A 14,381-nucleotide genomic window follows, 5' to 3' on the forward strand; every position below is an offset into this window, starting at 1 on the left:
CAAAGAACACATAAAAACTACACTGTTACATGCTGTTTGTCATATTGAATAGGCAGCACAATAGTCCTCCTCCTCCTCCCTTCTCATTCCACCACATTAAGTATTTTCAACAGAATCTGAGCATTCCTGAAAATCCAGCCATAGACAGGTTCACATTATTCCATCCTTTGAAAGGTCTATACCAGCCTAAAGATAAAATACAGTTATTCTGCGTGGTTTTAAACCTCCTGTTTCATAACCTTTCTATTTTAACAGAATACAAGAAGCAATAAACATGATAGTCATTCCTAGTGAGCTCCCAGTTGCCTTACTATCTCCTTCAATTTGGTTATAGCTTACACTATTTGATACCATATCAATGAAAGGACAGCTTTCAGAAACTACAGCTATTGTAAGGAAAATTAATTTCCTAAGCTTTAAAATATTTTCTTCTAAGTCTAGAGTTCACTGGATTCTTTTACCAGAAGTCTTTGTAAAAGAATGCTAATTTATCAAACCCAAAGTTTATAAACTTAATGACCTCCACAGTTTCAGAACAAAATTTTGGGGAGACAGGCCCAGCACACACCAACAAAAATCCAAGCACTCATCTGAGGTATTAGAAATACCTTTCTAAAGAATGAAACAAAGGAGCAGAGACTTGAACACCTGAACTTGCTTATCCCACTTTCCATCTTATGCAAAGATACCTTCACATTTTTTCCAACAGAATAATCTGGAAATCACTCTGACTCAAGGTGCACAGGATAGGAGAACTTTTTTCCTTCCAACACTACTCAGAACAACCTACATCTTGCAAATCCTAAGGCAAATAGCATTAAATTAATAAAAATGAGAGGGTGCCCAGGAACAATAACAGGAAGGAAAAAGGGGGAAAGGAAGGACAGAGAAAAGGAAGGAAGGAAGTTAGGAAGGACTTTAAATTTCAATTAAATTTCTCCTGTGCTGTTTTTTCTTGATCTTCAAAATCTGAGAATGATATTCAAGCCCCAAGGAGGCAATTAAGAATTTTCAAGCTGCATCAATACTGCCAGAATACCACAGTATATCATTATTTGAAATAGGCAACACTTAAAAGGCATCTTTCAGGATGCCTCAAACTTCGAGCAATGTCATGATCTTTTTGTTCTGATACCATGGCCCAGTTTCTCTGGGTATTAATAAAGTATTTCTTAATTAATATATCTGGTAGATCCAAGAATTATCCTAGTGTTCTGAAAAGCCAGAGCCTAGATTAGGTGGCTCATAGGTGGCCGGTGCTCTTTTAATAGCCAAAAATGAATATTATTTCAGATCAGATAATGAATTCTACATTAAAAGTTATATGCCCATTGTGAACAGATTCCCAGCTGTAAACAATTCCTAGCTGTGAACAATCTAACACATGTATGGGAAGCAATTTAAATGTGGCAGTCCCCAGCTCCTCCCAGAGTGAACTGCACCATTGCTGGAAGGAGTGAATCACTTGTGCATTTCTGATGTGGCCCATTACCAGTGATCTGGAAAAGGGGATTGAGGGTTCCCTCAGTCACTTCACAGGTGACACCAGGCTGGGTGGGAGGGCTGATCTCCTGGAGAGCAGAAGGCTCTGCAGAGGGATCTGGACAGGCTGGATTGATGGGCCAGGACCAGCTGCAGGAGGTTCAGCAAGGCCAAGTGCTGGGTCCTGTCCTGGGGTCACAACAACCCCAGGCAGGGCTACAGGTGGGGGAGGAGTGGCTGGAAAACTGCCCAGTGGAAAAGGACCTGGGGGTGCTCTTTAACAGCAGATGAGCACTAGAACAGAGTGTGCCCAGGTGGCCAAGGTGGCCAATGGCATCCTGGCCTGGATCAGCAATAGTGAGTCTGGCAGGACCAGGGCAGGGATTGTCCCCTGTGCTGGGCACTGGTGAGGCCACACCTCGAGTGCTGTGTCCAGTTCTGGGCCCCTCACTGCAAGACAGACATTGAGGGGCTGGAGAGAGTCCAGAGAAGAGCAACAGAGCTGGGGAGGGGTCTGGAGAGTCCTGTAGGGAGCAGCTGAGGGAGCTGGGGGTGCTCAGCCTGGAAGAGGCTCAGGGGGACCTTAGTGCTCCCCACAATTACCTGAAAGAAGGCTGTAGCCAGGTGGGGATTGGCACCTTCTCCCAAGTAATTAGCAATAGGATAAGAGAAAACAGGCTCAAAGTTGTGCCAGGTTAGGTTTAGATGGGATATTAGGAACCATTTTTTCACTGAAACAGTTGTCAAGCATTGGAACAGGCTGTGCAGGGAAGTGGTGGTGTCACCATCCCTGGGGGTATTTAAAAGCTGTGTGGATGTGGCCCTTGGGGACATGGGTTAGTGGTAGACTTGGCAATGTGGGGTAAATGGTTTGACTTGATTGTCTTGGAGATCTTTTCTGACCAAATGCTTCTATGCTTGCAGAGATGTAACAGTATGCCACACGCAGAGGCACATGAGCTCTGCCTTAAGGACAGACAATAACAGTGTCAATGTTATTCTAGGGCAAGCACTGAAAGTTCTCTAAAACCCTACACTTTACTTTTTAAATCTGCAGCAATAGCCAGTGGAGTGATTTAAGATTCAGTAACCTGGAAGAATCAATTATCAAGGTCTGACTCAATGGTGTGTAGAGACACCTTTAAAGTTATTTAACATTGCTCTACAGATGCAGTGTCCCAGAAGAGGCATTATTCACCTGTACAACTGAGCTTAAGTTTCAGCATAGAAAACTTGAAGCAATCCCTAGGTTTGCAAAACACTGTTTAATGGAAATTCACACTCCTGGCTTGAGTATTGGGATTTATATCTGCCAAAAATAGTGGGATGAACTCCAGAGTACAGTATGTGTCTTAGTCTTTCGGTTTCCACTCAACCTGATCCGAGCAGTCATTGTCTGGACAAGTTATCTACTCTTTAATTTCCACAGTACATTCAATGATTTCCTCAAATTTTCAGAAGTGAGAATTGCTACATGATGCAATGTAATTTGTTTTTGCTGCTGTCACTGCAGCCAAGTGAAAATGCTGCTGTAGTAATATGGGCTAGCAACAACCTGCTCTGAAAAAAAACAGACCTGTTTTCCTTATGCTTCTTGCTGTGGCACAGGAATAACTAATGCAAATACCTAGCCTTTAACTTCATTTTGCTTTCCAACTGATACCAAATTTGAAAGACAGAATTGTTCAGATCCCTTTCCTAACTGCAGATCAAATATCAATGTACTTGTATTTCACTTGCAAATACAATTTCCATCTTAGTCATCATTTGCAGCTAATCAAGGAATTTCTTCATCTTGTAATATCTCATCTGCCGGTAGTTAGAACTGTGATTGGAATTGAAATTACCATTAAAAACTTCATGCTGTGGTTTCATTACCTGTGTCAAATGAGTTACAATAATCATGAATTATGATATTCACAGGCTTGTGTTAACATGCATCACAACAGGGATCACGAGGTTTCCACTGAAATTTGCAATTCAAGACCTAATTTTCATAAACATCTGAGAATCCAAGCTAGAACTCAACTTCATGAAAGAATGACTGGGGCACTTGCTTTGTCAGAGACAAAGATAAGCGTGTCACTCACAAGCACATCGGCATATTCATGCATTACACACTGCTTGCCCTTATTTGTTCAGCTAAAACTTGAGCTCAGAGAAGGGGATGGCACCAATCCAACCTCCTTTAAAGTCAGTAGAAAGGCTCTGGTGCCACCTCTTTGTGACAGCTCCCTGCAAGCAACCACACAAACTGCATGGATGGCAGAGGGCAGCCTCAGTCTCTACAGCATCCCTGCTTTCAGGGGGAAGGATGCTGGTCTCAGTGCACAAAATCAGCACCCAAAGCTGCAAAGTTCTTGTCCTGGCAGAAGCAGTTACTCTCCTCTGCTCTCTAAGGCCTACTGCATTTCCCTGAAGGAGGATGTGTTTTCAATTGGGTCACCCTTTCTCTTTAAGGATAAAAAATAGATAAATATGTAATCCCTCAAGTTATTAGCAATACAAAAGTATGAAACCTATTTCTGCTGTAAGCACTGAAAGGGAAGGGAAAGATATCTTTTCGTTTCTTATTAACATAAAAGAATAAAATACAAAACCATCTAAAAAGTAATTTAATTATGGAGCAAACTGAGCTTTTAAAGTGTCACAAAGCTACAAAAGCTACATAAACTACAAAAATTACATTGCCATCAAGTGGTAGATGAAACAACTTGGCATAAAATAACTATGTCAGGAAAAAAGGTTTCATCTTTTATGACATGAACTCATCCAAAATAATTATTCCAGTCTTTCCACCTTCTCCCACTGTTGCCTTTGCACACTCTATACACCCTTCCCTGAGAGCACATTTCTTTCTCTAAGTCAATATCCTTTAACTTCCCATTTTCTTAAGAACAGACAGTCCAAAGAAGCTAATGATCATATGCTTGCTACAAAAATGAAAGCAACAAAAACCCCATGCCAGCAATCACCCTGAGCTTTCCATTTGCATTTTGTGCCCCTCTCTTGTGCCTGCCTTCTAAACTGAAAATTTTCCAGCCTGAAGGCTGCCTTGCTGTATACCTGCATATTATTAGCATTATGTAAATGACAGCAGGGCCCAAAGAGGTGTTACATTCTCAGCTGAGAATGTTCAGAACTTGCTGGTATGATCATCACCCTGACATTACATCAAGATAAAAGAGATTGCACAACTGTGGGAAAACAGTTCTTCCATCCCTGCCACCCCCTGTGCATGACACAGACCTGTCACCAAGAAGGGCATCTCCTAGTCCCAGTGACTGGCCTTCACATACTACAGGAACAAAATGTTCAGCAGCAAGTGAGATACAAAATAAACACCAATTTTAATATCTATGCTTAAGGCAATAATCTTTGAATACACCACTGCAAACACTGGAATTAATTCTCAATAATCTGCAAAATAAATAATTTCAGCTTTTAAAAATCACAGATGTACTAAGTACTTAAGTAACACAATGAGAAGTTGGGATGGATTTCTTTAAAAGCTATAAACAATAAAATAAAAATTAAATAGCAAATGTTTACAGAGAAGGGTATCTTCTGCGGGCACTATACAGCTGGCAAGACAGAATTCTATTTTTGTGAATAATCTTGAAGTAGGAAAGGGAAAAGAACAGAAAAAGAGGCAAGAAGAGCAAGATGTAGGGAAAAATGGCAAAAAGAAATCTGTTCATCAGTTGAAAGAACAGAAAAGCATGAATTAGAAAATAAGTCATTAGTGTGAGAGGAAGAAAAATGAGGAGGAAGTGTGAAAAGAATCCAGCTCTCTAGAATGGCAATTTTTGGTTACTAAATAAAAAATACCACCTTCCAGAAAAACTGCTGCTTGCATGTCTAAATAGATGCCACTCCAGGGAATGTCCAAACACCCTCAGGCACGAGAATCAAAACTGTCCAACTCAGGGAAGTGCAAGAGGAGAGACATTACATTTCATATCCACTTCCCGGCTGTGATCCAAATCTGGCACAGATGGCTTGTAAATGATTGTCACTGCCAGGAACCTGCAAATGATTGTTGCTACCAGAAACCCACTGGCCTGTGAAAAAATCAGTTTTCATCTCAATCTGGCTGCTGATACCACAAAGGTGGTGGGGGGTGGCAGAGCTCAGGGACAACTGGTGCATCACTCACTGTCACAAGGCCCCTACAAGGGGAGGTAAAGCCCCTTCAGCCCCTTTTTTAAACCCACCTCTGGCACACTGCAAAGCACAAGACAACGAGGTTTCACACCCGGCTCTGCAGCTCATCTCCCTTGAGCCTTGTCCCATTTCCATTTAAGCCAACGCCCCCCAACTTCCACGGTTTGGGATACTTATTTTCCTCACCTCTCTTTTCTGCCTGGTTGATTTAGGCTACCAGTTTTGGGGCAGCAATTGCCTGTGGCATCTCCCTCACCCTGATGCTGGGCAAACCACCTTTGATCTCTGCACCACAGCAGGAGCACTCCATGCAAGAACACAGAGTTCCATTAAGGGAGAGCTCCAACTTCAATGTTTTAAAAGCACATGACCAGGCTAATTTTATACACTGAATAGCCTGAGACAAGACAGCCTGTTTCAGAGAAGAGGACAGACACAGTCTTTGAACTCTTTTCCTTAAAAAAGCAGCTCTTGTAAATTATCCATGCCATTCCCCATGGCAGGAGGCTGGGAGTGAGCCTGCCTGCAGTGGGATGCTCTCGGTCACAGACTGCACCTTGCAGCAAGGTGAGCCCTCCCCTGCACTGCTGCCTTCACAATGCCAAAACTTGAGGGTTTATAACATCCCACTGCCTCAACATCATGCTCAGAAACAAGTGTGGGATACCTTCAAGGCCGTTCTTGTTCCAGGACTTGTTTACACATCACACTTTCAGAAATCTTCTTATCTGCCCTAATTGTGATGATTCATGAATTTACAACCCAGCTGTGCTCCACAATTTTCTTCCGACTGTAATCCTCCCCTTTGCAAGTAAATAACTTGTGACTGTTTATAGCTGCAATATCTAAGCACAGCCTTAAAACTTCAGAGCAAATTCATGAAAGCTACAAAAATTGAGCATAATAAAACCTGTCACAAACAAAAATAATGTGCATTATTACCACCATCATGTACATATCAAGACATGTTATGCCACTGCAAATGCAGGCTGTGTGATCTGCTCTCTTCAGTGCCTTCAGTGCCCTCAGTGCCAAGTGCCAGGCCCCTGCAGGGCACAGTTCATGGGGTCCCCTCTGGCCATGGCAGGCTTATCCACACAAACCAAGGCTCAGCAGCATCACACAGACACTTTTCAGAGAACCCTGGGAACTTGTATTAAATTGATTCCCATGTGGATTGGGCTTTTCAGCTGGTAGTGTTTAGATATTTCTCATGGAACAGGTTAGCTGGTTGTGTAAATGCTGCTTCTAAAGTTACAGGATCAAGATTTATTGTTAAAGAAGCAGCTGAAAACATAAGAACAAATAATAATAATAGAGACAGGGGCCTTACTGTAACTGAGGTTACTGATGCTTTCATCCTACCTAGCAGCAGTTTTATTTGACTCCAGTTTTATAGTATGAGAAATGTCTTCACTTATTCAAGACACAACGGCATAAAATAAAAATGAGTATGTTATATTTAAGAAATGCTATAAATTAAAAATGAGTTCAAGAAAAAGATATGAAAAAACCCATACTTTTGAATAAAAACCGGAACTCCTGTGAATTTGTAATGATTCCCAGACACTTCTGCATTGTATTTTCTACTTGAAACTGCTGAAGGATACCAAAGGAAAACACTACTGTGTTTGAGAATATAATTCTTCAAGAAGCTACATCTTACTCTTAACTGCCATTGCAAACCACTTTTGGGCTGGGGGCAGCTACATGGACTGCAAATGATTATTTTTTTAATTTCATCTAAACTATTTTGACTCTTTATAATAAAGTGCAGAGACATTGTTAAAAATGGGTACAATTTAAAGAATTCCTAGCTCATTGTACCTGATGTGCAGCTTCATGTAAGTGCTTAATCATGTGCTTAAATTCCTATCTATGATATGTGTTCCATAAAAATAAATGCAATATATTTACTTTTAAAAAACAGCTTCCCTACTATTTTTCATAATGTTAGTGAACTGAAATCTCATCCTATGACTATCAGTATTTCAAAAGCAGAATACTTAAGAGAGGATGAAAAGAGATAAGGGCAAAACACTGAAATCACAAACTCACAAATAACATGAACCTTTTATTGACCTCAGCACGAGCTAGCACTGACACTGAAAAGATTGCCTACTATTTTTTGTTAACTCACTCAAAATGTTCTCAGCATCTTAAAAGGGGAAGTGTAAGTTTGTGAGTTGTGGACATGCAGGTGGACTGCTTAATGAATTGTGCATGACACATGTGGAACTGACTCCCTCTGGCTCATTTCACTTCAAAGGAACAATATGACATTTTACTAGCAGAAATACAATCCTTCTCTGCTTGAGTTAATTCAGGTATATAGCTGCCCATATGTTCCACTGCTAGAAGGATACATCTTTCCAGACTTCAGCATGTCCCCGATGCTCTGTCCCCACTGCACACACGAGCAGCAGTGACACTCCTGGCTGTCACGTGCCACCCAGACCATAAAGAAGGTGCTGAACCTTCCTCGGGGCTCTGAGAGTCAGCAGCCCCTGGACTCACCACAGTAAATAAGAATGTGAAGCAAGAGGGCAGATAAGCACGGGGCATTGTGCTCTCAGAGAGAAGATGATCTGTTCCAAGGGGTGCACATCAGGTCTCTCCTCCTCCTTGCATATTTCACTCCCTCGAAATGGTACTTTGACCCAATTTACTCATACAGTGCTTTCATGTGTAAACTCAGTCACATATGCATTCACAAACCCCTGCTTCCTAGGCAAGCATGTTTAGGGGATCCTGGAGGATGCTTTACACACACAAGTCCAATAAGATTTGCAACAATATACCTCTAGCTCAAGAATTACCTCTGAAGACTGAAAAATAAGTCAGCTTCTCAAGAGAACACTGTTAGAAGCCTAAATAAAGACACTTCAGAGCAGAACCGTGGTTTGGTTGCCATTTGGTTTTAAGCAGTCTTCAGCAGTTTCTGACCATAAACACATCATTAACATTCAAGAATAACATTATATTAGAAAAGATATGAGTATCATTAAATCTGTGTTTCTCTGAGATTTGCTGCTTTGCCTCCCCTTGTTTGTGCTGCACTGAGCAGAAATAGAGATGTTTTATTTCCTTCTTTGGGGCCACTAATATAAAACCCCTCAGCAAAGTTTTGGCATTGGCCTCTGCAGAGCCTTGTGTACAGTGAGAGAACAGAAAAACTCTTCCACTGCTGCTGGGATGAGCCATGAACAGCTGTTCCTCTGATATTTCTGTCCTCATTACAAGGCTTCAAATTGCATCAGAATGCATCCACTAGTCATTTTTGAAGCCTTATTGCCAATTCCTTACATCTTTTCAAAATGCATGGGCTGAAAGTGCTATTGCTGAGAGAGCGGCAATATTCTCAGATTCATTGTAATCATGTTTCTTTCTTTCTAATTCATCTACTGATTTGAACTATGATGTGCACATATCAAAATAGCAGATTTCCACTTGTGCAGTTATCTTGGGGTTTTTTTTTCCCTCTGTATTAAGGAGTGATGCATTTGTGCTCACGTTGCATTTGTTGTGGCAGGCATACGTCTTCTACCAACAGTGTCATTGAGAATGTGGCAAACTACAACTAACCTGCTTAAGCAGCTGTCTTTCTTTTACAATACATATTTTTAATTCCATGATTTCTCTACCGACAACAAAAATAAAAGGCTTATCACAGAATCAACTAGGTTGGAAAAGACCGCTGAAATCATCGAGTCCAACCTATGACTGAGTGCTATCGTGTTAACCAGATCATGGCACTGTGTGCCACATCCAGTCGTTCCTTAAACACCTCCAGGGACGGTGATTCCACCACCCCCGCCCCAGGCAGCTCATTCCAATACCCAATCATCCTCTTAGCGAAGAACTTTTTCCTCGTGTCCAACCTAAACCTCCCCTGGCGCACCGTAAGACTGTATCCTCGTTTCCTACGTTACTGTATCTACCTTGTTTCACTTACAACCAAACAAATGAAACAAACATGCTTTCTGTCGTTTCCAGAGCGCCTTGTAAAACACCTCGTGATTTCCGTCTGTAAAAATTCAGCTTGAATAAAAACACTTTAACGAAAACTAAAAATAAAAGCAAACAAACAAACCCATATTGTTAATGTACTCTGAATAGCAGATTCGGAAAGGGGTCCATTACTAGAAGAGCCCATCCCGCCCGCAGCGAAATATTTGGCTCGGTTTCCCCTCGGTCCGGCAAGTCTGACACCAACTATTCCCTCGTTCCAGCCGCGGATGCTCCCGCTCCACGCCCGGGCGCTCCGGGCAGGGCACGGCTGCGGGGCTGGGGGCGCAGGGGGCTCCGCGCACCGCGGGGCTCCGCGCACCGGGGCCGGCTCCGCTGACGCACGGGGCTCCCGGGCCGCCGCCGCGCCGCGGCTCCCGTAGCTTATGGCAACGGCGGAGCCAATGGCAGCGGCGGGCCGGGCGCTGCCATGGCGATCCCGCTCCCCGCCATGGCGGCACCGCCGGCCGCGGCCGCCCCGCGCATCGCCCGCCCGCAGCCGCGCTCCCGGAGCCGCCGCCGGCGGGGGCAGCGCGGCCCGAGCCCGAGGGCGGCAGCCGCCACCGACGGCGCAGCGCTCCGCCCGCCCGCCCGCCGGGGCCGCAGGGCGGGACAGCTCCGCGCTCTGCCCGCTCCCCGCGGGGCTGACAGCTCGCCCCGAGAGCAGCCCCCGAACTTCGCGCAGCGGCACCGGCCCGAAGTTGGGAGGTGGGACCGGGTGCCCCTCCAGGGAGCGCCCGCCCGGGCCGGCCCGCGATCCGCTCCCCCCGGCGGGACCCACCGCCGCCCCGCCGCGCCCCGGGAGAGTCCGGCCGCCCCGGCCCCGCGACCGAGCCGCGGGCTCCGGCGGGGACCCCCCGAGAGGCAGCGGCTCCCGGCCAGGGGCAGCCCCGGTGCCTCCGCCCCACCCGCCGCCTCCCGCGGGGTCTCCCCTACCTGTAAGGGATCCAGTCCGCCTGGTGCCGCGAACTCATCTCTCCCCGGCGACGCTGCCCGGAGCCGAGGAGGCGGACGCGGCCGCTGCTGCCCGAGTCGGAACCCGCCACGGCGCGGGCAGCATCCTCCGTCCGGGGCGGGGGCGGGCGGCGCGCCGGTTATCCCGGCAGCGGCCGCAGAAACATCCCCCCGGGGAGGGCTCCCAGCGGCGGGCCGGGCTGCATGGGGAGGGGGCGGCCGGGGGCAGCGGGAGGCGGCTCCCAGCCCTTCCTCCCTGCCCGGAGCGGCGGCTGAGTCGCGCACCGGAGCGGGGAGGGGCGGGGGAAGGGCCAGCGGCGGGCAGGGAAAGGCAGGGCAGCAGCGTCGCGTCCCCGCTGCCGCTACCCGCCCGCCCCCCCGCTGCCGCCGCCGCGCTCAGGCATCGCCCGGGCGAGGCGGGTCCCGCCGCCCCGAGCCGAGCCGAGCCGAGCCGAGCCGCCCTCCGCGCCGGGCCCGCCCCTGCCCCGTCAGTCGCGCCGCCGCCGGGCATATGCGGGCGGCGCGGCCGCGGGGAACGAGCACGGGTTGCGCTCGGCTCGGCGAGCCCTGGCATCAGCGGAGACCGAGCATGAGTCGGGCACTGGCCGGGCGGCTCTCGACTGACCCGGGCGTGGAGAGGTGCGAGGAGAGCGCAGCCGGCGCGCAGGCTCCTCTCAGCCCAGCCCACCGCCAAAATGTATGAATTGCAGCAACTCAGCCCAAAATGGTCGAGGAAGCACGGCCTGGGGGCTGTTAGTAAGAGCTTACCGCGGCCCTTAAGGCAGAATCCGTGGTTTCGGTTTGCCAACAGTGGGATGATGCCTTGCGGTGATGAGAGCTTTTGGGATCTGGTGGTCAGAGCCGCCCCGGCTGTCCCTGGCACGGCCGCGAGCGCCGGCAGCTCTCCTGGGAAAACCATGGTGGGAAGCTGAGGCTGGCTGGGAGCAGAGCACAGTCCCAGCGCCCTGAGGAACCCACCTTTTGCTACACGGATGGGTGCAGTACAGGCCACCCATTCTTTCTGCACGACAAGACCAGCTCTGCTCCAGCTCTACAGCCACAGCAGAAGTAAAGCCCTTTTAAACCATGTAAATCCCGTGTCAGATTATAAGCTTATAGAAACAGTTACTGACTTCATGGAAGAAACATGACCTGAGCAAAAAAATTAGTGAAAGATAAGGATTAATGAAAAATACTATCTCTATTTGCTTTGAATAATACCTAGTCTGGCCCCTACTTATCTCCTAAGTTTCGTTGTAGGGAACATTTGTACGGCATATGGGGGAGATATTTAAAGACAACTCACGAGTTAACTGAAGTCACCTTTTCTCCCAAAACAGGTGTTGGGAAATAAACAACCCAAGAGTTAAATGTGGCACTCAGTGTACCTTGGAAAGGCTTAGATAGTGAGGGGCACCTTAGTGACGAAGATGTGAAGCTCTGACCTGCTAAGCCATACCCAAAGTGCAACACTGCTTTTCTGCCTGATGTGTGAACTCATCTGGAAGAAGGTTATCCCATCACAAGGACTGTAGAATTAAAAGGAAAGATGAATGATTAAGCCTCTGGAAAGATGCTCATCTGAGCAGAGAGTAAAAAAAAAAAAAAAGCAAAGCTTCATCTAAGAAAATAGAGATGGGGAGTTTACATGAAATGGTAGAGTAGACCAGAAAAAGAACCCTCATTTTGGGTTTATAGCATAAAAAGCAAGGAGACTATTATAACTTAGAAAATTAGAAACAGATTGAAGGAGATACTTTTTCACTCAACTTAACTCTAGGGTTGGATTCACTACCAAAGATCATGGCCAGGGCCAGGAAGCCAGCAGAGTCAACAGAAGATGGCATGCTTAGCAGGCAACACAAACGCTATCATGTTCCTCACTCTCATGAGCTGTCAGAGGCTATTTTAAATCCAGAAACCAGAATTTAAACCCATTCCAGAAGTCCAAATAAGATCTGCTTTTAAGGAAAAATTCTCTCCTATCCATACAAATAAAATGTTGTGCTGCTTTCTTGACCAGCGTCAGGCACTGGATTCAACAGAGCTCCCTCCCTCCATTGCAGTCAGGCACAACCTGGAGCCACCTGGCAGTGCTATTAGCATGAGGAGGCGGCTGAGCAGAGATTCCCATCTCCTGGTGCTAAGCTGCCTGCTTTTTAAGCACTGAGGCTTCTTTGGAAGAGATGAAAGACAAAAGAAGAGCCTCCTGTGTTCAGAGACAAAAGTTCTCAGGACTGATGATTAGAATATCTATTTTCAAAAAGCCGTAAGTGTAAAGGTTGGTAGATGAGCAAATGCACGCACATCAAAAGGATGCCTCTGAACTTTGGAGTGATACAAAACATGAAAGTGCTTTACTGCCCATTTAGCAGCCCAAGATCATGTTTGGATTCACAGATACAAAGCATACAGGGTTACCAGGTGCCCAAAATGGGAGACTGCCAGGGTGCTCTGGAAGATGGATATGCACTGAGCATAATGCCCATCCAGGGAAAGCTGACAGAAGAGAAGAAAGATAAGGAATATTTTATGGTAAGAAAGGGAAAACCATTTTCTGGCATTTTTTCTGCTTTTGAATGGCTTACTTGTGCCCCCAGCCCTTTTCCTCATCCTTCCCCACCTCATTCTCCTTCCTCCCTTTACCATCTCTGGTGAATATGTTTTATATGGTTTCACTGTCCAGCTTAGGTTCTTTCTCACCAGCAATGCTCTGCCTCCATTTCTGAAGCAGCTGAGTGGAGTGAAAGGTGAATACCAGCCCTCTCCAGCTGGCAGCTTTAAGAGCAGGGTTATTGCACTTCTCTAACTCTGAGCAGGGTCACGACTCACCAGCCTTCTCTGGATGTCCCCCTGCTTTGTCTGTGTGGCACACAGAGCTCTCTCTGAATGACAGGGCAAGTGTTACAGAGAAATCCTTGTCAGGAGCAGGACTGAGGTGTTCATTTTACTGTGTAACAAGCCTCGAGATTGCCCTTGACATGCAGATCCATTCAGTGGCATCTCTGGTAATTCCCAGCAGCTCAGGGAAGACCTGGCCCCACACACACAGTCTTTACCAAGCACTAAAACAACAAAAACCAGGAAAAAGCACCAGCATGTAACAAATAACCCTGACATACCATGATGATTTCTAGGTGCTCTCTGTGAACAGAGCTGTACTTCTCAAAAGCCATGTTTAATTAGTTTCAGATGCCAGCCTGATGGGCAAGACAGTCTGTTAGAAAAACTGTGCTTTAAAGGTTCAAGGACTGATACATGAAACAGCAGCAAGGCAGATGCAAACCTGTCTCCTCCACTGCCAAACATGTCTCACTGAGCAACATCTTCCTCTATATACAGTCTGCCATCTTTCCAATTATCCCTGTTTTGTCCTCTGTGTAAAATAAGTGTCCCACTAATACATTTTTATATCGAGGTGATGAATAATACAACACAACTGTATCTAACAGTTGAAAACACCTGCATTTGCAACAGAAAGCCTTCTGGCAATCTGGGTAGAGAGCAAGACATCAAAGCAGAAACACTGTTGAAAGGAAGCCTGGAGAACCTAAAAAAGCAGTAAAATAAGAAACTGATGTAAGCTCTTTCCTAAATGCAAAGATTCATTTCTTTTAAGTCTAATTTTCCCATGATGGGAAAATTCTTTTTTTTTATTGTTTAGACCATTAAAAAAAAAAGTAGCAAATGTATATACTGATTTGAAAAAAGAGCACAGAGTATCTTTTATAGAGTGGTTTTTATCTATCTATAGTCTTTTGTATTTCTTT

At 45.9% G+C, this 14,381-nt stretch overlaps 1 protein-coding gene across 8 annotated transcripts in view; it reads right to left on the reverse strand.

The window, feature by feature from the left end:
• Window positions 1–14,381, reverse strand: part of TUB (TUB bipartite transcription factor) — a 134,454-nt gene that overhangs the window by 53,971 nt on the left and 66,102 nt on the right. The window contains exon 1 of one of the 8 annotated variants that reach the window (XM_054634589.2): window positions 10,594–11,036. The exons of 6 other annotated variants lie outside the window; for them this stretch is intronic. In XM_054634589.2, the coding sequence (XP_054490564.1) occupies window positions 10,594–10,631 (38 nt within the window). In that variant the 5' untranslated portion in view covers window positions 10,632–11,036. Of the gene's footprint in view, window positions 1–9,742; window positions 9,767–10,593; window positions 11,037–14,381 lie in introns of those variants that run through there. One more of the 8 variants, XM_077179850.1, reaches the window with a different exon arrangement.

The sequence above is a fragment of the Agelaius phoeniceus genome, chromosome 6 (genome assembly GCF_051311805.1).
Source record: "Agelaius phoeniceus isolate bAgePho1 chromosome 6, bAgePho1.hap1, whole genome shotgun sequence".
NCBI lineage: Eukaryota > Metazoa > Chordata > Aves > Passeriformes > Icteridae > Agelaius > Agelaius phoeniceus.